This window comes from Notamacropus eugenii, chromosome 3 (assembly GCF_028372415.1).
Source record: "Notamacropus eugenii isolate mMacEug1 chromosome 3, mMacEug1.pri_v2, whole genome shotgun sequence".
Lineage (NCBI taxonomy): Eukaryota > Metazoa > Chordata > Mammalia > Diprotodontia > Macropodidae > Notamacropus > Notamacropus eugenii.
This window is the reverse complement of record NC_092874.1, coordinates 111,238,352-111,265,389: the sequence shown is the minus strand read 5'-3', so window position 1 is coordinate 111,265,389 and position 27,038 is coordinate 111,238,352. Positions and strand designations below refer to the sequence as shown.

The window sequence follows — 27,038 nt, the reverse complement described above, 5'->3', positions numbered from 1 at the left end:
TCAGATTTCCATACATGTAATATAAATATATTTATATATGTATATATGGAGAGAGATGGAAAGAGGACTCTTTTTATTATTTAAGGAGCTGTATTCGGTGATCTCAATTGCAATCCCATTCAATTCTAAGATTCTTTTTAGATAACACTGTGATCTACTCTTATTAAGTATGGTAAATACCTAGATGGAAGGAAAACAAGATGAGCTAAGTCATAGAAGCTATGGAAATTGGAATTGAAAATAAAACTGAATTTAAAAAAACCTACGGGTATGGAATCAGGTAGCAGAAGATCAATTATGCTTTCACGAGGGCAATAGAAATGGCTGCTGGTGATGGAGACATGAAGTCCACAAAGTCTTCCAAAGTGCACATACAACAAAAGTAAAATGCTATTCAAAAATAGGAAAACTTCCAACAATCACAGAAATACATTACATTTGTATTGTGAAATTGCCCCTCACTATAAACCTTCTCTCATCAAAAGTTTTCCACTCCAATTTACTGAGACACCACTTTTCTCCATGGAAACAGATCTCTGGTTGTATAGGATTTGCCATATCATTACTTTTGATGGGGCCTCTGGGATGGCAGAGAAGGGATACCTATATTACAAATAGAAAATAAACACATTTCAGGTCTTGAATATTCGAGCTTCAGAATTGGGGGGAGGATCAAAGGTTTTGCTGAAGAAAGCGCATCTGCATTTTTTTTTTTCATTTCAGCTTATGAAATGGAATAAAACCAGGCATACCTCATCATCATTCTGCAGCTGAGGATCTTCACTGCCCAGAGGGGCAGGAGCTGTAGTGATGGTCAGAGTGACTGATGGGACAAGGCCAGGGGATTCGCATAGGATGGGTTCTGTTTTGATGGTTGCTGAAGTCAGGCACCATTCCTCACCTGCCAGATTTGCTGGTAGAAAAAGACAACGCACACAAGTTAGAATCAATGAGGGGACTAGATTAAATGAACAAACACAATTACCAACTTTCCACTCCACAGAGAAATATTCCCAAGAAAAAAGAAAAACAGTTAGGATGTGCACTATCACTTTCCAAAGATGCCTTGATCAATTACTGGTGCATCTCTCTGCCACTCCCACCATTCGGTGTCCCAGTTTCTAACGCCTCTTCCTTCTTCCCCTTTTCTTTCATTTTCTTTCTCCTCCCTCTTTTCCTGCCCTTAGGTGACAAGTGTCTAGAGGATCTCAAGTGAGTACTGCCCCTTGTTCTCACAGTAAGCCTCAGGATTCCAGGATCCTAGTTCTGTCTCAACCCCTGATTTCTGGGACTGAGTCACACATCCCTTAAGACTTCCCTCAGACTGCCAAAGTCTAAATCTTGAAGTAAAACAAGGGAGAACTCTAGGGAAGCATATAGGAAGCATTACTTTTTTTATTTTTAAAGTACTTTGAAAGCATCTCTTGGTTCTTAGCAGCTTGGTTCAAAGCTAGATACGTGTCCAGCAGAGAAGAGAAGGTAAAAGACAGAGTTAACAATTTACACCACAAACGGGTGCAAATAAGCTATTAAGCAAGAAAAAACAGCTGTCGAACCCAGGACCCTGAAGGGTCAGCAAACATAAGACTGGCTAGGATGGGTTTACAGTGAGAATAAATGAAATCAAATATCAATTTAAGAACAAAATGAAAAACTAAAAGGTTGGGAGCAGGGATAGAAGGTGGGCAAAGTAAAATGGTGAAAAGGAGATAAAAATGGGAATTATTCATAAAACTATCACCACAGTTTCACTGAAGGACTCTGATAAATGTCATACTATCATTGAATTATTTATTTTTCAGTTAGCAAGCTTTTACATTTCATGTGTGATAAACTGTTTGGAAATGGGGAAGAGTATGGACAACAAAGAGTCTAAAAAGGAAAGTTCGAGGAGCCACTGATAATTAGCAATGAAACAGAAATAAAGATAAAGCATGTCAAATAAAAAGAAGAGATGTCAGAGCAAAGATTTCATTCAATAAAAACTCAATTTCAATACAACGTTTTCACAACATGCATCATAAACACCACCTTTAAGCTTTCTAAAAGGACAAGGTACATCTTTATAATGGGGCCAGACGATTTTTTCACCCTCAGTTTAAGTTTGGAATGGATCTCACTTCAATTTGCTATCCCCCTTTCCCATTTTATTTTCTAAGGTAACAAAAACATAGGCCAGAGTTCTGTTGCTTGGAAAGGTCTGGACTTTAAGCCAAGTTTACAGAGCTGTTGCACCTCCTGGTGATTCATGGGTGTTTCCACTGCCTTGCACAAGATATACCTCACAACCTGGCAGAGGGAGGAGGGGCAAGAAACAAAGGTCTTTTTGATGGAGACAGGAGGAGTGAGACCATACTGTACTCCAATCGAGTTCAAATACAAATTTAAGTCTCTAATCTTGGGAGGCATTTTCCTACAAAACCTACAAAGCAGAGCCCTATACTTCTATCTGCTATCAAAACCCAGGAAACGTATTCAGATCTTCTCAGTCCTCATCAAATTTTCTGCAGCTTTTGATACAACTGATCACCCTTCCCCCTTTCTGGATACTTTTCCTCCTCCCTTGATTTCAGTGACTCTATCTCCTGTTTTTCCTCCTTTCTCTGCTTTTTCTTCAGCTCTTTCAAGGTTTTTTTTTTAAAAAGCTTTTTATTTGTTTTATTTTAAATTTATGGACTAAAACAAGCATTTCCATAACATAGTATAATAAAAAATTGCACAAGAAACTGCAAATCTATTATGTACAACCTGTTATTCCCTTTAAATATATAAAAGTTATCATGTAAATTTTTTTCCCTCCCCCCACGGTAGAGCTGACTACCATATGACACAAACATGCATGGATATATGTAACATATATATATATATGTAAAATTATTCTATCCAGACTTCTAGTTTTCTTTCTTTCTCTGGACACAGATAGTGTCTTCCTTAATACATCCTTTGTAGTTAATTTGGGTATTTATAATAATCAAATTAATGTATTCACTCAAGGTCGTTCTTAAAACAATACTGCTGTTACTGTATACAGCATCCTCTTGGTTGTGCTCATTTTGCTCTTTGTTATTTTGTGCAAGTCTTTCCATGTTTTTCTAAGATCACTGAGCTTATTTCTTACAGTGCGGCCATCTTCCATCACAATCATACACCACAACTTGTTCAGCCATTTACAATTGAAGGGCATCCCCAACAATTTCTAGTCTTTGCCACCACAAAGAGAGCTGCTATAAATATTTTAGATTTATAAGTTGATAAATTTATAAATCCCCAGCTCTTTCAATTTTTTTCACTTCCTTCCCCTATTCCTTGAGGGTAGGCATATCATCCTGCTCCTTCTTGGGGATCTTCTCTTCTTAAATGGCTTCAGCGATGATCTGTGCAGGTGACATTTAAATCTTTATCTGCTGCCTTCAGTCTTTCCCTAAAACCCAATCACTTCCAACTGAATGCTATACATCTTTACCTAAATGCTCTATTGACAACTTAAACTACATCCAAATCAGAGATTGTGATTTTTCCTATAAAACCTGCCCTTCCTCTTTAACATTCCCATTTCTACTGACCACCAGCTTCCCAGCATCATGATCTCTGGGTCATCTTTGTTTCCTTTCCTTCATCTCTTAATTCTAATAAATAGCCCAAATCTTTCAATTCCACCTCCCCAAATACCTGCTCTTGGTATACAGCCAGTTTTGAAACTAAAAAAACTTAGGTTCAAATTCCACCCTCTGCCACCTATTGGCCATGGGATCCTGTACAATTCACAACCTCTTTGTCCTTGAGGCAACCCTCTAAAGCTATAAGTTGTAGTTAAGGTGCCAACCTGCTTTGATAGAGGGAGTCTCCTTGCCTGGCAGGCCCCTATGGGAGAAATCCCAGGCCTAGTACCCATCTCTTTCCTGTTATAAACTTTCTCTGGGAATTTCTTCTAATCCAGTCCCTCGATGCCTGTGGCAGACTTCTCAGACATCTCCAAGTGTTGGAATCCTCTTCCTTGAAAAGCTTTATCTTCCATGAAACCTCCCCCGATACCCTCAGCCACAAAAGATTCTTCCTTTCTCTAGTGCCATTGGTTCATTTTTGTATCCTAAGCTTTCCCAGTTCCTTGCCCATAGTAAACAGTTAGGCAATGCTGATTCAGTTCTCTGCTGGCAAATGAAGCCACATGCTACCAAGATATAGGAGCAGGTTTGAAAGAGAGATGCCAGGGAAGGGAGGATAGGGAGAGAAGCAACTCGTGCTCACGTAAAACTCCATCATTCATAAAACATTTTTCTTACAAAAACCTGCAGAGAGAGATAATTCTTATAGCCCCTGTATAAGGTGGGGAAGGGGAAACAGGTTCAATAACCTTCACTAACTCACTCAAGGTCATACATCTGGGGAATGGCAGCAATGCCAGCACATGAACAGAAGCCTTGATTTCAAGCTCAGGATTATTCCACTGCCTTTCTAGCTGAACAGGACCACCATTTCTCTGCTCATCAGGAAACTGTAACATCATAGGTAGTAATGCTGTTCTCATTTCAGGATTTTATTTTCTGGAACAATATGCCTACCCATCATGCAGCAAACATTACCTTCCTCCATATTTAAAACATAATGTAAGGCGGCAGACCTGAACACAATTCCTTTGTGATTGTGAGATGGAGATAGGCCCCTCTGCTGTTGTTTAAGTTTACAACGATGAAATCCAATCGAAATGGCGGGCAGGAAGAGATGCAATTTGAATAAATGGAGAATTGAAGATGAAAATTAATACAAAACCTGTAATTAGATCCTCTAACCATGACAAAACTATATGATTCCTCTCCATGAAGAAGACGGGGAGTGGGGGTAGAAAGGGGAGGAGAGAAAAGGGAGTAAGTACTTAGACAGCATCTACTATAAGTCAGGCACTGTGCAAAGCTTTTTGCAAATATTCTCTCAGATGATCCTCACATCAACCCTGTGAGGTAGATGCTATTATCTCCATTTTACATCTGAAGAAACTGAGGCCAACAGATTTTGTTATTATTATTATTATCCAGGGTCACAGTTAGAAAGTGTCTAAGTCTGGATTTGAACCCAGGTCTTTCTCACTCCAAGCCTATCACTGCACCACAGAGGTTGTAGCAACCGTAGACAGATGAGTCATAGAACAGTGGAAAGAACACTTGAGTCAAGCATCTGGGGACCTGAGTTCAAATCTTAGCTTTGTCATTTGCTACGTGTGGGAGTTTGGAGAAGTCACTTCATTTCCCACAACTGTAAAATGAGGAGGTTGAATTCTATGGTTTCTAAGCTTCATTTCCATTTTAAATTAGTGATCCTGTAAGCCTGTGAATTCATTTCTCAATACCAAGATATCCTAGAGTTAACTTTAAAATACTGACAAGTTCACTAGTAAAATAGGGAATCAGGGGAGGAGGAGGAGGAGAGATAATGGTACAATATAGAATTCCAGAACTCTCCAAAAAAAATGCCTCTTTCTGAAACAACTGACAAATCAGAGGTCAAGACAATTATTCTAACCAATGAGGTAAGTTCACTCTTTCTACCACATAAACATGTCTGAGTGGCTCTGGAAGCATTTTTTTTTTTAAATAAGCTAACTCCCCTATGGAGGAGCCCTGATCCATTTCTTCCTTGAGATAACAGTAATGAGGAGCTATTTCTAGATCTGCAAAACACTAAGGTGATCTGCTGACAGGTTGGAGTGCATTCAGAGGAGAAACAACCAAGATTTGGAAGATACCAGGGAAGACACCAGTCATAGAAGGACTTTTGGCTAGTCCATTGCTACTACAGCACTGTGTCTCTAGATCAAGTGCTCTTACTTTGGCGTCCAAGAAATTGTTGTTGTTGTTTGTTTTTGCTAACTGTAGTTCAACATAATTGGTTTCCTTTATAATTCTTTGTACATAATTTTATTTATTTAAAAACATTAATCTGAAAAAAAGACTATAGGCTTTACCAGACTGCAAAAAGGGTCCATAATACACACAAAAATAATTAAGAACCCCTGATCTAAAGTGTATGGTATTTCTTTGTTTGCATGTGCGTGTGTGTGTGTGTGTGTGTGTGTGTGTGTATACTATGTCTTTACAAAAGTAAATTTGCTTTCCCAGAGGAATTTGTTATTCAGTTGTTTCAGTCATATCTGACCCCCTTTTTGGGGGGGGGGGAGGTTCTTGGCAAAGATCCTGGAATGGTTTCCATTTACTTCTCCACCTCATTTTACAGATGAGGAAACTGAGGCAGGTTTTAATGACTTGCTTAGGGTCACACCTCTTGTAAGTATCTGAGGCCAGATTTGAACTCAGGAAGATGAGTCTTCCTGACTTCAGGCCTGGTGCTCTATCCATTGCACCATCCAGCTGCCCTCCCAAAGAAATACCATTCTGAACAAGGTGGGTTAATATGCCTCTTCCTATAGGGGAATACTTGCTACTGTACAAGACCCACAGAAAAAAGAACTGGGAATTCAGTTGTTCACCATACACTGCACTCACTGCCACCCATAATGCTGCATCTACACCAGTCAAAGTCAGATCAACTATAAGGATAGTCTTAGAAAACTAATAACCCTCAGTAGGGAAATAAGAGACTATAGTTTGGAAATGTGGTATCTGCTAACAGAAACAATCTCGGTTTAAAATGTTGTTCTTTGTTACAAGGGTGGGGTGGGGAGAGAGTAGTGAAAAATTATATTGTGGTATAAAAATAAAATACATCAATATAAAAGTTTTAAATGCCTTGTCTAAAAAAGTTTGTGGCCAACCGGGTAGATCAATAAATCTCTATGAATATATGCATTAGGGGGTCTTACCACAAGAATGCATATTTATATTTCACATTAGGAATTTTTTTACCAAAAACATTTTCATGCTGTACAGCAGTTAGGTAGAGCACCAGATTGAGAGTCAGACAGATCTGAGATCAAAGTAGGTCTCAGACACTGACCAATAATGTGATTTAACCACTGTCTGTCTCAATTTATCCATCTATAAAATGGGGATAATAACAGCACCCACCTCCCAGGGTGACTGAGAATAAAAGTAGATATTTGTAAAAATGCTGCGCAAACCCCGAAGTGTCAAATAATCCTAGCTATTATTATTATTTACGAATACTTATCCAGGGTAATGGAAGGCTAACCCAGAAGCACAAATGCATAAACCTGTTAAGTGTTCTTCCTCACCTACAAATACCGGCCAAAGTTCTCTCCTCACTTACGACAAGAGTTTGGGGAACGAATTACAGCAGGGAGCAGGAGCAGGCCTGGGGCGCAGTAGAGTGCTGAGCGTGGAGTCAGGAAGACCTGAGTTCAAAACTTGGGCTCATACACTTACTATCTTCGTGACCCTGGCCAAGTCACTTATCCCTTGTTTGCCTTGGTTTTCTTATCTGTAAAATGGGGAAAAAAATAGCACCTACCTCCCAAAGATGTGGTGTGGATCAAATGCAGTCATGATTGTCAAGCATTTAGCATATCCCTGGCACATAGTAAGTGCTCTGTAAACATAAGCTATTATCATCATCATGAAGGTTTTATGGGTTAAAAAGTAAGGAAAGTCACAGGGAAGTTTGGAGAAACTCATAGAAATGGCTTTGAAGGTCTGCATGTGTGGAGTTTCTTTTTTTTAAACAAGCTAATCACACTATAGAATATTTAGATCAGTTGTTCTCCAAACCAACGATATCGTCTCATCCAAACTAGCACATTTAAGCCATCGTATCTGAGTGAATGTAAATGAGTATTTGTGAAGTAACCAGTCCCACCAGACATACCAGGTCCTAACTCTGGCTCTGTCGATAATCCTCTTATGATTCTGAACCAGTCACTCAATCTCTCTGGGCCTCAGTTTCCTTTTTAGTAAAATGAGGGCACTCATTCACTAGATGACCTTTCCAGGTCTACCCACCATGCCATGGTATTATGACTCTAACTTTAGACTCAGAAATCTAGGCCTGGTAAGTGGTTTAAAGAAATAGCAACTAAAATGGAAGATGAGCTCTCTGGCTGAGCTGCTGAAAGCTAGTTTCCATTTTGTGCTCCCAAACAAATAGATCTAGAATTAGAGAAAGATGGGAGGTGCAACTTTTAAGGGTAGTGGGAGATGAGGGCAGGGGGTAGGGAGGAACCCCTCACTTAACTATAATTTTTCTATCCAAACTCTTTCTTTTTTTCTTTTATTTTTGGTTTTACTGGCAAAAAGACCAAAAAGGCCATAATAGCTCTGAATGTGAACTATCACTTAGAGATTTAAATTCTTGGCAGCCCTACAAAAGCAAGAGGCAGCAAGTCTTTAACACAGCACAGGGGCTTCTGATTTCTAAACATTTGGGGAGAAGCACAAGGGTCAATAACCATATTTTTGAACATAGAAGGGGCGCTGTGTTTTACACAACATGCCTTTGTTTTTTTTTCTTTTTCTAAGCAAAAACTGCCACCCAATGAAGCTAATATAGAAATGCCTAGCACCGTCTCTTATTTACTAGTCATCTTTTCATCTCTCTAAACTTAGTTTCTTCTACAAAATGTGGGTAGCATCTACAACTTAAATCAGGCCTTTAATAAGAAAAAAACATTTTATAAACTAAAAGTACTACATAGATTTGAACTCTTTATTTTTTTAATTTTAAAATATTTGTTTGTTCGTTGTCAACATTTGTTTTCATAAGATTCGCTGTGCCTTACTCTAACGTGCTAGTTACCATCTGTGGCTCCCCTAATAAATTAGTCCCACCTAAGTTTTATCCCCAGAGTGTCCTAAGATTTTATAAGATTTTTCCCCCTCCCTCTACTTCTCCCTCCCCAAGACAGAGTGCAATCTGATATAGGCTATACATGTATGATAATATTAAACAAATTTCCACATCAGTAATGTTGTGAAAGAAGAATCAGAACAAAAGGGAAATACCATGAAAAAGAAAACACAAAAAATAACAACTAAAAAGTGAAAATAGTCTGCTTTGATCTGCATTCAGACTCCATGGTTCTTTCTCTGGATGTGGATAGCATTTTCAGTCATGAGCCTTTTGGAGTCATCTGGGATCATAGCACTGTTGAGCCCTTTTTATAATCATTGTTACCTCCACCTCTCCGAGAAACTAGCACCCTCTCCCTCCTGAAGTTGTATTGTGTACACTGTGTGTCTACGTTCTTTATTTTTTTAAACTTTCAACTTTATTCCTCACATAGGATGCAAGCTTCCTGAGGACAGAGACTCTGTGGGTGTGTGCCTCACATGTAGTAGGAACTTAATAAAATTTTGTTGAATGAGGTTGAGATAGTAAATCACTAATAATGTTGGCAAAGCTATAAGAGGATAGAGCTGACTTCATCTGTTACTTTACATTGTTTTTTAAGGCTCAAAAGGAAGGTTTAGTAAAGTGGAATGAACACTATCTCGATAGGAGATCTGAATCTTATTTCCACTCTCTCACTAGCTGTATGACCTTGGAAAATAAGAGCAGGTCCTCTTTATATGGTCATACATCATCCCAGCTGATTCTCACAATAACACCGTGGGCTGTCTGATACAAGTATTATTAGCTCCATTTTACAAATAAGGAAACAAGTCCAGAGAAGTTACACAGCTTGCTCAGCTCTCCACGGCTACTAAGTAGCAGCATTTTTGTCTGTTTTACCATGTCTGCTCTAGTTAGTATTTTCATAAGTTCATAGATTTGGATCTTGATGGGACCTTAGAAGTGATCTAGTCCAGCACCAACCCCAGTTTTACATATAGGGAAACTGAAGTTCAGAGCCAGTGTCCATCACCACACACTTGGCAAGTATCTGAGGCCGGAACATGAAGAGTAAAGTTGTCCAGATTTCAAGATCAGCATTATAGCTACTACTTCATGCAGCCTCCTAAGTTACTAAACTCTGAGCCTCGGCTGTCTCTGTATATTCAGTTTCTAAAATGAGAGATGGAGCTATAGGATACTCACTGTCCCTTTCAGATCTTAAATTCTGTTTTCATGAACAGTATTTGGTTTTATCCTTAGGGTGTCCTAAGATTTTCTATGATATGACCTTTGCCACTGCCATGCCACCCTTATCTCTCTTTCTTCGCAAACTGTAATACAGAATTGAAGACTGAACCACAGGTCTCAACATGTTACCTCCTGACCCCAATTTGACAAACTCAAGTGGCCCCTTATCACCTCCAGGATCAAATATAAAATTCTGTGTTTGGCTTCTGAAGCCCTTCGTAATCTGGCCCCTTCCTTGCTTTCTTCCAGGTATTCCATGATCCAGTGACAGTGACCTCCTCATTGTTCCTGGAACATGACCCTTCATTGTCTGAATTGGTACATTTTCACTGGCTCCTCCCTATGCCTGGAATTTTCTCCTTTCCCCATTTACTTTAAAGCTAGCACCCTCCTACTGTTATCTCCAATTTATTCAGTCCATCTCTTGCTTATGGTCATACATCATCCCAGCCGATCCTCACAATAACACTGTGAGCTATGAGTTCTTAAAGAGCAGAGATTGTTTCTCACCTTTCTTGTATTCTCAGCACTTAGCACAGAGCCTGGTATTCAGTAGGCACTTAATAATGCTGTTTAGGGGCAGCTAGGTGGTGCAGCGGATAAAGCACCAGTGCAGGAGTCAGGAGGACCTGAGTTCAAATCTCACCTCAGACACTTGAGACTCATTAGCTGTGTGACCTTGGGCAAGTCACTTAACCCCAAATGCCTCATCCTGGGTGATCTCCAGTCATCCTGATGAATATCAGATTACTGACTTCAGGTGGCTCTGGAGGAGAAGTGAGGCTGGTGACCTGCACAGCCCTCCCTCACTGAAAACAAAGTCAAGTGCAAGTCATGTCATCATTTCTCTGATGGCACGGTCTTCTTTGGCAATGAAGGATGAACACACACACAATAATGCTGTTTACTTGATATGACTTCATACAACTTAAATAATCTCTTGTCAAAAGTCAGGTTTAATTAGCACTTTTCCCCAATGTTACCCAACTATCTGCATAGGAATTCTAACACCTTAATTCTTTCAGCTTTTCATAAAGCAAAAAATAAGTTGTTGGTAGGCAACATAATCATGACACAAACACAAAGAAAACCCTAACAAGCAGGATAATTGGGATGAGGTAAATTTTGAAGCTACAGAAAACAAAATTTACCAATGAAACTGAAGTCAGAGAATGAACAAGTCAGGCTATGCATCCTGTGCTATTCCCATGAATACTGCTTGGAAAATTGCATTGGAGAAATGCCAACCCTCTGAAAAAAGAACTAAGAGAAACCTTCAACTGGGGAGTTGGAAGTATCTGGTTATTTTATAAATAGACCAATTACACATGTGTAACACATACAAACATTCATTGCCGAAGAAGACCATGCCATCAGAGAAATAATGACATGGCTTGCACTTGACTTTGTTTTCAATGAGGGAGGGCTGTGCAGGTCACCAGCCTTATTTTTCCTCCAGAGATACCTGAATCCAGTGACCAGATGTTCATATGTGTGTGTTAAAAGACTAATCACAAAAAGAAAGCAACCACCTTGGAGTAAAGTAGACATACACGCTACTTAAATGAGTCCAGTGGATCCATATTCTCATCAGTGTTGGAGTTACTATGTGAAATGTAGAACACTGAGCTACTTGCTACTGACAGGATGGGATACAAAGGTCAGAGAAGACAAAAGTCCTTGCCCTCATGGGACTTACAATCTAGGTTTGGGGGGGAGGGGAAGTAAGACATAATAGATCAAAGTAGTATAATGTGATATGTATGTGAAAAGAGCAAGACAGAGGTATATGTATCACGAGAGGCCAATGTGGGGAAAGATCATTATTGAAGGGTGAGAATTCAGAAATTTTTGTGGAAGGAGTGGAATGTAAGCTGTGCTTTAAAGAAAAGATAAAATTTCAATAGATTTGGGTAAAGGAGAGCAGGGAGGGACCAAGAAGACATTCGAAACCAGAGGCATATCTGGAGGAAGATGAGCGCTCTGTCATCTTTAAAAACTCCTCAGAAAATTTGTTGCACTGCTAATGGGTCTTCAAATTGGGATTCAGCTTACCAACATGAACAAGTAATGGGTATACTTCCTGCATATTTATAGGAGATAAACACTCCCTTACTCAGTCGAGTTAATAGATAAAAACTGTCTTTAGTCTATTTAATATTAGGTAAACTCTCATCAAAAGGATCTTCCTTTTGTTTTTTCATTTATTCTGGGATTTCATTTTTAATTACTTGGAAAAATAAAAAAGTGAAAATATCTCTAAGTTATTAAGAACAGTGATGGAAATCTTTTCTATATAGGTTGCCACACTATTTGGTAGTGTTCAATAATATTCATTCAACAAATAATTATTGGACTCTTATTATGGTAGGATCTGTGAGAAACACAAAGATAACTAAGACATGGTCCTTATCCTCAAAGAGCTTATAGGTCTGTCATAAATGCCCTTTCAGTGAGTAAAGACTAAGTCCAGAAGAAGGAAGGATTATTTTTGCCTGCAAATGCACTAACTCACTGGCTAATTATTTTTTCTTTTTAAAAATTTTTGATTTATTTCTTCTGTTTTTTGATACCACAATATGTTCCACCCTAACAGAATCCTCTCCTACAACAAATATTTTTAAATACTTCCTATGGGCTAAGCAGTATGCATAACAAATGGTGAAATAATAAAGAATAATTTTTTAAAATTTAGCAAGCAAAGCAACTAACCTTGACAACAGTATCTGAGACATTCCACACTCAAAATCTTTTTTCTTTTTAAAAGTAGAGAAGAGTAGTTCATTACCTGTACTCCAGGAATAGACCAAGACTTTTGGTGTTGTTTCATTAACTTTATTGTGTTTATTGGGCATATTATTATCTTGATTTGCTTTCATCACTTGGTATCAGGTAATACAGTTCTTCCTATGATTTGATTTTCCTCATATTGATAATATCTTGTGGTATAATAATATTCCATTACATCCATATTTCATAATTTGTTCAGCCATTCCCCAATGACTGGACATTCACTTTGTTACCAGCTTAAAAAATATAATGCTACCACAAAAATGTTGCTGTGAATACTTTGTTGCATGTGGGGCTTTTCCTCCCATCTTTGAAATTCTTGGAGTCAATTCCCCCAAATCAAACTGCTTGATCAAAGGGTATGAACTATTTCAGGACTTCTCACATAATTTCAAATAGTCTGCAAAACTATATGAATGCAATGTGCACTATTGGATCAATGTACCGACTGGAAGAGTGACCAAATATAAGAGGTTATATCATTAAAAAAAAAAAGTAAGTATTTTTAGGACTGTGACTAATGCAAAAATAGATAAACAACTAAGAGTTAGAGATGACAAAAGAAAAAATTGACAATCTTCATTATACAAAACTAAGAAACCTATTGTACGAACAAAATCAATGCAACCAGAATAATAAGGGAAATTATTGATTTGGACACAAATCTTTACGCCAAATATCTCTGGTGAAAGCCTGATATCCAAGACACACATACATGCATACATATACATGTGAAAAACAAACACCAACACTATTATGTTATAAAAAATTAAGAAAGAGGTAGTTTTAGAGAAGCCTGGGAACACTTGTATGAACTGGACCAGAATGAAGTAAGCAAAACCAGGAGAACAATTTACCTATAATATCAATATTGAAAAAAAAATCAGAAAAACAATTCTGATTAATACAGTGTTTCAACCATGATTTCAACAGAGTGATGATGAAGAATGCTGACCATTTCATGACAGAGAGATACATGCAAAATGAGAAACACATTTTTGGATGTGACCAATGAGAACGCTTGCTTTGCCCAACTATACCTACTTATGATTTGGTGTTATTAGTTGTTCGGTCATTTCAGTTGTGTTATACCCTTCATGACCCTATTAGAGGTTTTCTTGTTAGAGTTACTGGAATGGTTTGCCATTTCCTACTCCAGCTCATTTTACAGTTGAGGAAACAGAGGCAAACAGGGTTAAGTGGATTGCCCAGGGTCACACAGCTAGTAAGCGTCTGAGGCTAGATTTGAACTCAGGTCTCTCTGACTCCAGGTCTGGAGAATTATCCACTGCACCACCAAAGTTGCCCATGCTTATGATACAATAGTTTTATATTTCTTTTTCCCCCCAAAATGGGAAGGAGGTGGGAATGAAAAAAAAATGCTTAATAATTTTTTTAAAAAATGAACATTTTTTGATGGATAGACCAATTCTAAACTTCACTCACAGTGTACTCCTGTCTTCCTACAGTGTCTCCAACACTTTTATCACAATGGTCAAACTGAGGAGTATGAAGTGAAATGTCAGAGCTGTGATAGTTTGAATCTCTCTCTTATGAACGATTACAAGCACTTTTAATATTCTTGTTAATAATTCATGGTTCTTCTTTTAAAAACTGTTAATATCTTTTGCCCCATTTACTTATTGGGGAATGGTTCTTGTTTTTACATATATATGTATGTATAAATGCATGCATGGATACCTTGGATATCAGGCTTCTACCAGAGACATTTGGTGTAAAGATTTGTGTCCAAATCAATAATTTCCCTTCTTATTCTGACTTTATTGATTTTGTTCATACAAAAGCTTTCTTAATTTTATATAACGAAGATTGTCAATTTTTTCTTTTGTCATCTCTAACTCTTATTTGGTTATGAATTCTCCCATTAGTCAAAGTCTTAAAAAATACTTTTTTTTAAATGATACAACCTCTTATATTTGGTCATTCTTCCAACTGGTATTTATGAATGTTGAACCTACTTTCCGCCAAGCTGAGTTATTTTTCCCTAGTAGTTGGTTGATTTATTGAACCCTGGGCCATTGTGTTCATTGCTGATTCATCCTGGGTCATCTCCAGTCATCCTGATCGATATATAGACCCAGATGGCTCTGAAGGAGAAAGTAAAGCTAGTGATTTTGTAAAGCCTTCCCTCACTCAAAGCAAATTCAATTGCAAGTCATGTCATCATCTCCCTAATGTCATGGTCCTCTTTGAGAATGAAGGACAAAAACACTGTTTAATGAACCTCACAGTACAACCACAATATTAATCAATACACAGGGTATAGGATGCCCTTCTCTATTATTCTTTCTGTTCTTGTTGCTCAAGTTTACAAATTATTATGCAGAATTCTGGGCTGACTCCAAGTGAGGGAGAATGTTCAATTCAAGACCTACCTGGAGATTTACCTCTTCTTAGAATACTTCCTCTCATATGCACTCAGGCATACAGCATATACACTATTTTCGTTACTTGATGTACTGTTTCTAATGTCTCTGGTGTGTCTCTCCTACTAAATTACATTGTCCTCAAGGCAGGGAGGAGTTTTCTGAAATCATATTCCTTCATCCCCCAAGTATTCACTGAATATTAACTGAATGTCTGATACAGTACCAGGTTCTTTGGTATGGAACATAAGCAGAATTTTCAGTACCAAAAGCATCTCCCTTCCTTACCCCAGTAATAAGTGAAAAAGTGACACTTCTCTGAAAATACCCAGTTTCTAGAATTGGAGAGCTAGGGACTTGGTTTTCATATACTGCTGTACTATAACACAAAGTTCTAAGCAGACAAAGGAGCCACTATCAGCAAAGAAAGACTGCAGTCCCCTTGTCTAACAGAAAGGAAAAGTAAAACACAAAGAAAATGAATGGTGAGTGATGAAAGACCATGTCGTTTTATTCAAAGGCAGAAATTCATAATCACTCAACCTAGCCGATATCTGATCAGGTTCTTCCTTTTTAGTTCATTTGTGCAAGGAGATTGTGCCACCGAGTCTGAGCTGATGATTCATTCTCATATGTTCTCTCCCTCCTTCCCCCCTCTCGACCCCCTTCTCCCCCCCATCAACCCTTCCGTTCAGTCCTACACACTGCTCTGTTTGCAAGATATCTAGGACTGAAGAAATCAAACTAAACCTAGCTGGTCATCTTCCCTATCCACAATTCTTCTCCTCCCCCTACCCTCCCAAGTATTGTTGACAAAAGCCAGATTTCTTCTGTACTAGAAGCTAGAAACCTGAGGAAACAATGAATCATTTCTATTTTTTTCTCGGCACACTCCATCAACTGTCAAATCCTGTTGCATCACAAATTACATCACTTCCTATATCCATTCATTCTTTTCCATTCATGTTGCTATGGTTCCTAAGCTAATTGTCATCTGGACAATTCTACCTCCTCTTAACATCCCACATCCTCCATTCACCTTACCATTTGCCAAGCTTCTCTCATTTCCCATTCCTCCAAACATACTGGTCTCCATCTGAAGACTCCAGTGATTTCCCATCATATGTATTTTAAAACTTGATTTCATCAGTGTAGATATTCCCTTTCTTGGCAAAATGCAGCTTTTTTTTTTTTTTTTTTTGCTGTTTGCCTTAGTAGATTAGCTTCCTGACTGAGGGTGGCCAGAACACACAAACAAACAAAAACAAAGCAAGACAAAATCCTCATTACCCTGCAACCAATCTTCTGGCAATGAATCACTCTAAACACTTAATAGGTCTGGTCCTTGGATGACAGACATACAGTCGGGGGAGGGGATTGAATTATACTTTGAATCTAATTAAAATTCCTTGTTCTCTGTTAGAAAAACTTCCATAGCACACTGGAAAGAATGCCGAACTTGTCATAGGGCCAGAGTTTGAATCCTGACTTTGCAACTTGCTACTTGTATGATTTTCAGCAAGCCATTTAATGTCTTTGGATCTCAGTTTCCTCATCTATAAAATGGGGGAGTTGGACTGGTTGACTTCTAAGCTCCTTCCAGCTCTAAATTCATTAGCCTATTACCTTCTATACTATTTCACTGTCTTTGTTTCATCTTAAATGCCACCCTCTACACCAAACGAGCAGCTAAGTAGCACAACGAATATATCACCAGGCTTGGCATAAGGAAAACCTGGGTTCCAATCCAGCCTCAGGCACTTACTAGCTATGTAACCACGGGCAAGTCACTTTAACCTTTGACTGCTTCAGTTCTCTTAACTGTAAAATGGGGATGATAATAATGATAATAATGCCTACTTCTCACAGGGTTGTTGTGAGGATCAAATGCTATAATATTTGTAAAGCCCTTAACACAGTGCCTGACACAATGTTGTTCAGTTCAGGTATATTATCAGACACTCAGTCCTGACTTTTCACGATCCCATGGACCATACCATCCATGGGGTTTTCCTGGTGAGGATAATGAAGTGATTTGCCATTTCCTTTTCCAGTGGATTAAGGTACACACGGGTAAGTGATTTGTCCAGGGTCACACAGTTAGTAAGTGTCTGAGGCCACATTTGAACTCAGGTCTTCCTGATTCCAAGCCCAGCACTCTTATCTACTGAGCCACCTGGCTGCCTCAGTCTCCTATGTGCCTGACACATAGTAGGCACTCTATAAATGCTTGTTTACCACCCCCATGCACTTCCCCCAATCAATCTTGCTCATCTCAGGATTACACTAATTGTTCCATTCCTGCTTTTGAAAACTAGATCATGATTTCAAGCATGTCCTTCCCATCTCACCCTGCCAAGTTGTCCTTTTCCCCTCTAAAAGCTTTCAAAACTATACTTTCTCCCAGTATCTTCCTGGGATTAATCCAAAGAAAGATGACAGTTGTTTATAATTATTCACCCCCACCCTCTGTAGACAAGAAATACTCATGCATATTCCCCCTGCTTTCCACTAAATTCATACACAGGCTGCCACCATTAAATAATAGTTATTTTATTGCTGTAAAACAATTATCTGGGAAGGAAGATAGCAAATGAGATAATATTCATAAAGCTAGCACAGTGTCCAACACAGAACAGGCACTTAATAAATGCTCATTCTATCCACTCCTCCACTGAAGTCACTGCAGAACAGAATGAAGAGTACTTAAAAGCAACAGGCCATCATTGGGAACTCAAAGGGAATGAAGGGCATTGCTACTGCTGCTGGGTCAAAGGAGAAGGAGTATGGAATTTGATTCTTGGAATTTGTATTCAAGTGAAGCTCTAGATTCAAATCCTACCTCATATACTTACTAGTTGTGAAAGTAATACCCTCTCTGAGATTCAAGCAACTTTCAAAGACAGTAAGTCATAGATAGGTTCTGATCTCAATCAGAATTCTGAATTCAGGAGCTCCTGAACTGATCAAAATCATAGATACCATATACATAATGATACTCTTAAGTGTAAATGTTGCATTGATTAATAATAAACATTTTAAAGCACTTACTCTCTACCAAGCACTGCACTATACTCACTTTATTCTATTTGACTCTATATGCTCCATGATGGCAAGGACTCTGCCTAATTTTCTTTGTCTCTCTCTCTCAGTGCCCACCTACCTAGCACAGAGCTCCTGCACACAGTAGGTATTTAATAAATGTTTGCTAATTGATTAACTTTCTTTGGACTGGTCCGTCACAGCCCTACACTGCAATTACAAAGGCAAACTGAAATGAAGTTTGATACAGCTGATACAAAAACATGACAAAGTCCACAGGGTGCTGGAAGAGATACCAGTTTAAATGAGATGTTCACTAACCTCAAGGAGTTTAGGATCAAGAATAATCTTGAATTTTACCTGTATATTGTGCCTATACTTTCATGTGTCTATATGGTTTCCTCCAATAGAATACCAATTCCTTAAAGGTAGGGACTTTCATTTTTGTTATCATATTCATCACATACATATGTGCTATATATACACATATATCATATGTATAACTATATATGACATATATACATATCATACATGGAGAGACATGTTTTTCTCCATATACACATAAATGTATACATCTGTATATATAGATATTTACATGTGTATATACACATAAGTGGAACAGTGAATATAGACCACTGGACCTGGCATCAGAAAGACCTGAGTTCAAATGAGGTCTCAGAATCCTAATTAACTGTGTGAGCCTAGGCAAGTTTCTTAACCTCTGTCTTCCAACTAGTTAAAATAATAACACCTACCTTCCACCATCATTGTGAGGTTAAAGTGAGATGACATCTGTAAAGTGCTTTGGAAAATTAAAAGTCACCTGTAAATGTCTATTATTTTTTCCAGTATCTATTACTGAACCTGGTACACAGTAAGAACTTCATAAATGCTCATGGATTGATAAGGCAGTAATCACTATAATGCACAGACAGTACATTAAAGAGATGCAAGATTGAGAGCTATGTGAGGTCTGAGGAGGGAAGCAGATAACAGCATGATCATCATGGAAAAATCCAGTTTGATCCATGAGTGTGTACACTACAGGATACTAGCCGAAAAGTCTGATTCGAACTAAAATGCAGTGTCCCAAAAGTCTTTGTTCAATGTGAAGCTTATGTAAGGTAGGTAGTGATCACACAGGGAAATCTACAACTTGCTGAGCAGTCAAAACTTACTGGCCTCATTTTCTGATACAAAGCAAAAAGAAAGGCCAGAATGTTCATGGAAACCTACATCACCTTGGCTCAGATTCTTGCTGGCTCTTCTAGATCCTCCTTATAAGGGAAAGGCTTGCCTTGAAACTAGCTGGTTGCCTTGGACACTGACGTTGGGCTACGCATGATGTGGTTAATGTCCTTCTTTCAGTCTCCTGGTGGTTTTTTGGTGGGTCAGTCATCCCAAGATTGGCTCCCGTGGTTTCTGGGCCACACCAAATTCTGAGACTTTTATGTTTTAAAAGAATCTGTGGCTTCAATTCATCCCTAAATATAGAAGAGTCTGGTTTCTATGACAGTTTTTTTAATATATATAAATCAAGTTTTTATACATCCATAAAGGGTAATTTCTTTAAATCTTTCTTTGACAGACGTATCTTCCACTAGGACTACTTGTGATAATTCTTCCAGGTTACAGGGAAATTATAGGAATATCACTGTCTGAATGTTAGTGGAATCGGAATCTTAAGACTCAGGTTTAAGCTGAAACTCAATTTACCTATTTGTAAAAATAGGAATAAGCGCACCTGTCCTGTCTACCTCATATTCCATTTTTGTCTCTGTAAAACAGCCACGCAACATGGTGCCTTTAACATTAAGTGCAAATAGTGGGCACTTAATGAAAGCTTGTTGAACTGAATGAAAGTAAATACTACAGGCAAAATTACAGATGAAGAAAGCAGGACTTGAGAACTTAAGTAGCTTGCCCACAGTCACTCAGCTAGTAAATGTCGGAGGCAGGATCTGAACCTAGCCGTCTGCTGCCCAATTTTCCAAAACACTTACTCTGTTGCTTTTATCAGAATTTTTCCCCCTACAATTAAGTTTGTTGGTATTGTAATAAGGTTTTTTTAGACCAGATAATTTTTAAAATTATAAATCATTTAAAGACCAGGAATATTACGTAATATGAACATATAATGTATAATAAAAAAATAAGTAAATATAATCTAGAAATGAAGAACTTTAAAAGCCATCTAGACCAAACCAATTATTTTGCAAACTGAGGCCCCAAATGGAAAAGTAACCTAACCAAGGTGTTATTTTATAACTTATAAATGTTAACTGTTCAATACTGAGTAAAAGTCAAAACTGAACTAAACTTCAAACAAACTGGCATATATAGTAGGTGCTTAATAAATGCTTATTGATTTCAAATATGCAGTAATGCATCATCACATCACTGAGCTGCAACTGACTCCTGATGAAATGAAGCCTGGAAATGGGGGTAGAGAATGGAGAGGAAATAGCTTCTAAATAAAGTCAAGGTTAGGAAAATATGTGTCTAATCTGGTGGAGACCTACATTCCTCATTCCTTCATGCTCAGTTTTTATTCTCAAGACTAATACACAGAATTCACCAGTAGATGTGTGATTTGACATATTGTCTTCTATACCTGAAATGTTTGCCAGCGTGCACTCCAGTTCCTTCTAGCGGAAAAGAGAAGGAAGGCATGATGATTATTATAGCAATGCTGAGAATGCTGAGCTCCCCAAAAGGAGGTACCACCACCTGCATGCCAAGTTTTTCACATTAAGAATGAAAGATTCCCTGTGGGTCTGATTAGGGCATGACAGCATGAAAAAAAGATGGTCTGAATACAAGGAAGACCTAATAAACCCAAACAAAAAGCAGTAAATTCTTGAATGATTAGTACTTATTTCTTCTAACAGATTCAGGTCCAAATATACCATTCAGATGTGAACTCCTAAATTCTAGAGGAGGCAGTAAAGCGCTATCCTATCCAAAGCCTACTTACCAGTTCCAATCCCAAAAGGAAAGAAAGAAAAGGTATTTTCAGTAATTTTATAAGAAAGTAAATTGGGGCATCAAGATGTGATGGGATTTTCCCCCTTTCAAATAATTATCCATGTAAAGGCACAAAAAAATTATTGGTTCATGTGAGGAGTGCAACAAGGGGCCTCTAGCCTCCTGGGCAGACTTTCTCCATCATTATATCACACTATCTAATTTACTTAATACATTCTCAGCTCTTCTCTTTATGCCTTATTCTCTTGATTCCAATAAGTAGGCAAGCTTATAGAGAAGTAAAAGGCTAGTTTCTATTCCACATATGCAGCATCTGGGATTCTAGGCAGCAGTGAGTTATAGAAATAACAACTCAGATTTAATAATGTTTTTAAGGTTTGCCAAGTGCTTTGCTCACAAGAAACCCATGAGGTACTTGATGTAAATATTATTACAATTCCCATCAGTTTCCACCAATGTCTGATGCAGGATCTGCCTCTCAGTCCAATCCTCTTTCCACTATTCTATGCTCAGGAATAAATTATATCAATATTTTACATGTTGAACCTGTTTTCTGCAAATAATCAATAAAATTTGTCACCCCTTAGCACTCCCCCGTAAGAATCCTAGGTGGAAGAGGACACCTACTTGGAACCGAATGGCATGTGCCAATGATGTGAGACTTTTCCTGTAAGAGAATCGACTGACTCCTGATAAGATTTAACTCACACATGAACACACAGTTACTAGAATAGACTGACTGCATACATTCAGCTAAATTCCCTTGATAAATTTCATACAGCATTCAGACTTAGCAAACCTAAAATACACAATAGCCCCAGAGCAGAAGAAAATGAGAGCTTTGAAGCTTTAGTTATGGTCCCCTGAACCTGAATTCTAAATAACAGCCTAAACTGCAGCAAAATGTAAACAGCTTGAGGGTTAGAACAGTGCCTTTTACTCCTAGTACTTAACAGAGTACCCTGCAGTAGGAAGTTAATAAATATTTGTTGAATTAAATCATGAATTTTCCTAGGCATTACCTATGCCAAATAAAACATAAAAATGCCTATGTGTGAAGCATCGTGCTAAGCATGTTATAAAAATTATTTCGTTTGATTCTCACAACAATCCTGGGAGGTAGATAGCTTTTTTTATTATCTTCATTTTAAAGATGAGCAAACTGAGGCAAAAAAGTTAAGAGATTTACCCAAGGTCGCATGGCTAATATTAGAAGCTGAATTTGAACCTAGGTCTTGGTGACCCCAGGCCTAGTGCTAATTTTGCCACTTAGCTGCCTCCTAGTATAACAGCAGTCCCACTCTCATGCATCCAGTTCTTCAATATGTTTTTATTGAAGTCAACAATTTTCCATTTGTTAATGCCCAGTATCACACTAGGGTATAAGATGGGGGGAATAGTTGGAAGATCCGCTTCCTATTCTCAGAGAGCCTAACAATACAATAGAAAAGACAAGCTTTTATGTATGTATGTATGTGTATTTATATTCATACACATGCACAAAAATGCTTAAGACCTATGATTTCATCAGCGTAGAAATATAGGAATAAAATTCTCACTATAAGAATTTCCTCTATATAGGGAGATCTCAATTCATCTATGGTTTAGTAAGTAGATGGGTCTTACAGAAGTGACTGAAGCCCTGTTTAGAGACTTGCTTAGAGTCATGCGACAATTCAGTGCCAAAGGTAAGAATTAAACCAAGATCTTCAATCTGAACTATTATCCAGGAGAGGCAATATCAGTATAATAGAGAGAACACCGGATTTGGAAACAGAAGACCCAGGTTCAGATCCTGTCTATGGAATTACCTGTGTGACCTCAGTTAAATTCCTTAAGCCCTCTGGATCTCAGTTTCCTCAACTTTAAAAATTAATAGGTTGGACTAGATGGCCTCTGACACCCCTTCTAGTTCAAGGTCCTATGACTCCATGATCTAATCCATCCAATCAAATCAATGAGTATTGTTTAATATGTACAAGGCACTGTGCTGGGCATTTGGGATACAAGTACATGTGTTAGAGGATCCCTTCCCTGACAGAGCTTATATTCTACTGGGAAACTATAATATATGCAAAGAGAAGTCAATTCCCTACACATACACACATACATACAAAAAACCCACCAAAATACAAACTACCAGCAAAATCATGTCTAATCAAGTGCAATGAATCCTATCTATCCCTTCCACATTCTATTCTAATTGCCATCTCCCAAATTCATGCCTATAATACCTTTCACCTAGAATTAATACAGTGGTCATCAGGATGACTGGAGAGATGGCCCAGGATGCAATGAAAGACTTTGGCCTTTTGAGGCAAGGCCTTTTCATATACTCACTTAGGGGGAGGTAACACCCATTGAGTGAATAGGCCTCTTTAAGAAGTGTTCAGGGAATGGCCCTTTTAATGAACAAAAGCAAAAAGTAACTAAATCAAACTGGGAGGAAAAGAAAATCGGTTACTATTGATAATCACTCTAAGCCAGCCATTAAGGGGAGGGAGGGAGAGAGGGAGGGAGGGAAGAAGGAAGGAAGGAAGGAGGGAAGGAAGGACACCTTGCCAGTAAATCCCAAGGAAGCAGAGAGCGAGACAGAAGGGAGAGGATGAGCTGGGTCCCCAACTTAGGCAGCTCAACCACAACAACAAAAACAAGGGATAACAATATTTGTACTATTTATCTCACCAAGTCATGGTAAAGAAAAGTACTTGCTTGGTAAACCTGAAAGCATTCTGCTTGAGTTATTATCACTAAATCCAACCACATCCTTCTTTTTTACACATAAGAAAACTGCGTCCCAGAATGAGGAAGTGATTTGCCCAAAGACATACAATTATTTAGTGGCATAGCCAGGATTTGAGACTAGTGTTGGCCCTGCTGTACCACATTGCTCCCCTCAAGATGTTGTCCATCTTTCACGTGAAGATCTCTAATAATGAGAAACTGACCATATTTATACTTTTGGACAATCCCTGACTATTATGAATGTTTTTTTTCCAACAATCCATACCATGCTGTTAGAAGGAACAGCTGGGGTGTGCCAAGAACAGGACAGAACAGGATATCTAAGCACTTGAAGGGATATGACAAGTCTAGAAAGGGAGTTCAGAAAAAGAATTGGAAAGGCACAGTGTTTCAACTTGAGGAAATTAGTCAATGTGTCATATCCCTGGACTGCCAAGAAACATAAGCGGCAGCCTTAACTAGCCAGGCATGTGCTGGAATGCTGCCCAGTGCATACAGGAAGCAAGAATAGCACATTCATCAATTATACCAATTTAACACTAAGGTCACACTATGTTCAAAGTATTGGGGACACAAAAGATAAACAAGACCTTCCAAAATACAATACTTATGGTCCTTCGAAAAAATAAGTACTCTAGAGCCAATAGGCTCTTACAATGATGAATTTAGATCTTATCTAGAGGAACCAAGGCACAAAACCCCCTGAGACATAGCCCTTTCATTCTCTTTCTCCATTCTACCCAGGCCATTACACAAGTTAGCCAGGAGGATCAGCTAAATAAAGATTCTTGGAAGATCCCAGGAATTCATAAAGGGATATTCATAAGGGATGGGAGATAAGGGAATAGGATGTTTCTCTCTGTGGTCCCTTGCTACTTCCCCCTAGAACTTACACTAGTGAGTATTGTAGTGAGTACTTTCTTTCTAATACTATGGGACCACATGAATCATCATTCCCTGTAATCCCAGATCTTCTGTTTTTAGAGAGGGTGGGTCTGGGCAGCAGGGCAGGGTCAGCCACAGAAAGATGCTGCTGTTCTGTTTCTTACGCCAGAAACCTGGGGTGCCCCCAGAGTATTAAAGAGAAAATTGTGAAGATGGCGGAGTAGAAGGACACACCTCTAGAAGCTCTCCTCCCACAGTCCATAAAATACCTATAAAAAACAACTCTAAACAAATTCTAGAGCAGCAGAAGCCACAAAACAACAGAGTGAAAGAGATTTCCAGCCCAAAGCAGCCTGGAAGGTCAACAGGAAAGGTATATCACACCAGGCACAGATCTGAGCACAGCCCAGCTTTGGTCCTGCAGCAGCAAGAACAAGACTGTGGCAGGCTTCAATGTGCCACTGGGCAGCAGCTGTGATTTTCAGATTCCTCAACCCACAAACGCCAAAGGCAGTTTCAAATGTCAGTGAGAAAGCTCTTTCACGTGGGAGAGAAGGGAAAGTGTCTAATCCTGGCCCAGACAGCAGCAGCTTCCATTGTTGGAGCCCTGGCCTAAAGATCCTGGGGGAATTGAGCAGCTGATCTATGCCTCAGCCCTGAGTAGCAACCCTGGGAGGAGGAGTGCTGGCTGGCGTGGTGGAACTGGTGGAGGCTCTGGAGAGGGAATCCTGCTCACAGACCAGAGAGCAGGCCAGGAAAGGAGTAACTCTTCTCCCTTGATTGGGACATCTTGAAGGAACTGAGAACTTACAGGTCCCCAGAATATATCCTCCTCTTGACAAAGAACTCTAAAGTCAAATAACTGGCTAGGAAAATGCCCCCAAAAGGGAAAAAGAATAAGACAATAGAAGGTTACTTTCTTGGTGAACAGGTATTTTCTTCCATCCTTCCAGATGAGGAAGAACAATGCTTACTATCAGAGGAAGACCTAAAAGTCAAGGCTTCTACATCCAAAGTCTCCAAAATAAAAATGCAATAGTCTCAGGCCATGGAAGAGCTCAAAAAGAATTTTAAAAATCAAATAAGAGAGGTGGAGGAAAAATTGGGAAGAGAAATGAGATGCAAGAAAATCATGAAAAGCAAACCAACAACTTGCTAAAGGAGACCCCAAAAAAGTTGAAGAAATTAACACCTTAAAAAATAGACTAACTCAAATGGCAAAAGAGGCCCAAAAAGCCAATGAGGAGAAAAATGCTTTGAAGAGTAGAAATGGCCAAATGGAAAAGGAGGTTCAAAAGCTCACTGAAGAAAACAGTTCTTTCAAAATTAAGGAGCAGATGGAAGCTAATGACTTTATGACCAACCAAGAAATTACAAAACAAAACCAAAAGAATGAAAAAATTGAAGATAATGTGAAATATCTCATTGGAAAAACAAGTGACCTGGAAAATAGATTCAGGAGACACAATTTAAAAATTATGAGACTACCTGAAAGCTATGATCAAAAACAGAGCCTAGACATCATCTTTCATGAAATTATCAAGGAAAACTGCCCTGATATTCTGGAATCAGAGGGTAAAATAAAAATTGAAAGAATTCACAGATCACCTCCTAAAAGAGATTCAAAAAGAAAAACTCCTAGGAATATTGTAGCCAAATTCTAGAGTTCCCAGGTCAAGGAGAAAATATTTCAAGCAGCTAGAAAGAAACAATTCAGGTATTGTGGAAATACAATCAAGATAACACAGGATCTGGCAGCTTCTACATTAAGGAATTGAAGGGCTTGGAATATGATATTCCAGAAGTCAAAGGAGCTGGGATTAAAACCAAGAATCACCTACCCAGCAAAACTGATAGTATAATACTTCAAGGGAAATAATGGTCATTCAATGAAATAGAGGACTTTCAAGCATTCTTGATGAAAAGACCAGAGCTGAATAGAAAATTTGACTTTCAAACACAACAATCAAGAAAAGTATAAAAAGGTAAGCAGGAAAGAAAAATCATAAGGGACTTACTAAAGTTGAACTGTTTACATTCCTACATGGAAAGATAATATTTGTAACTCTTGAAACTTTTCTCAGTATTTGGGTAGTTGGAGGGATTATACACACACCCACACACACACACACACGTATATTTATAGATATATAGACAGAGGGCACAGGGTGAGTTGGATAGGAAGGAATGATATATAAAAAAATAAAACTAAGG

The 27,038-nt window shown here is 38.5% G+C and overlaps 1 protein-coding gene across 2 annotated transcripts in view; it reads right to left on the bottom strand.

The window, feature by feature from the left end:
• The window catches only part of CREB3L2 (cAMP responsive element binding protein 3 like 2), a 173,728-nt gene that overhangs the window by 48,826 nt on the left and 97,864 nt on the right, over positions 1 to 27,038 (bottom strand). For both annotated transcript variants that reach the window (XM_072652614.1, XM_072652613.1), the window contains exon 3: positions 753 to 913. In XM_072652614.1, the coding sequence (XP_072508715.1) occupies positions 753 to 913 (161 nt within the window). The remainder of the gene's footprint in view (positions 1 to 752; positions 914 to 27,038) is intronic.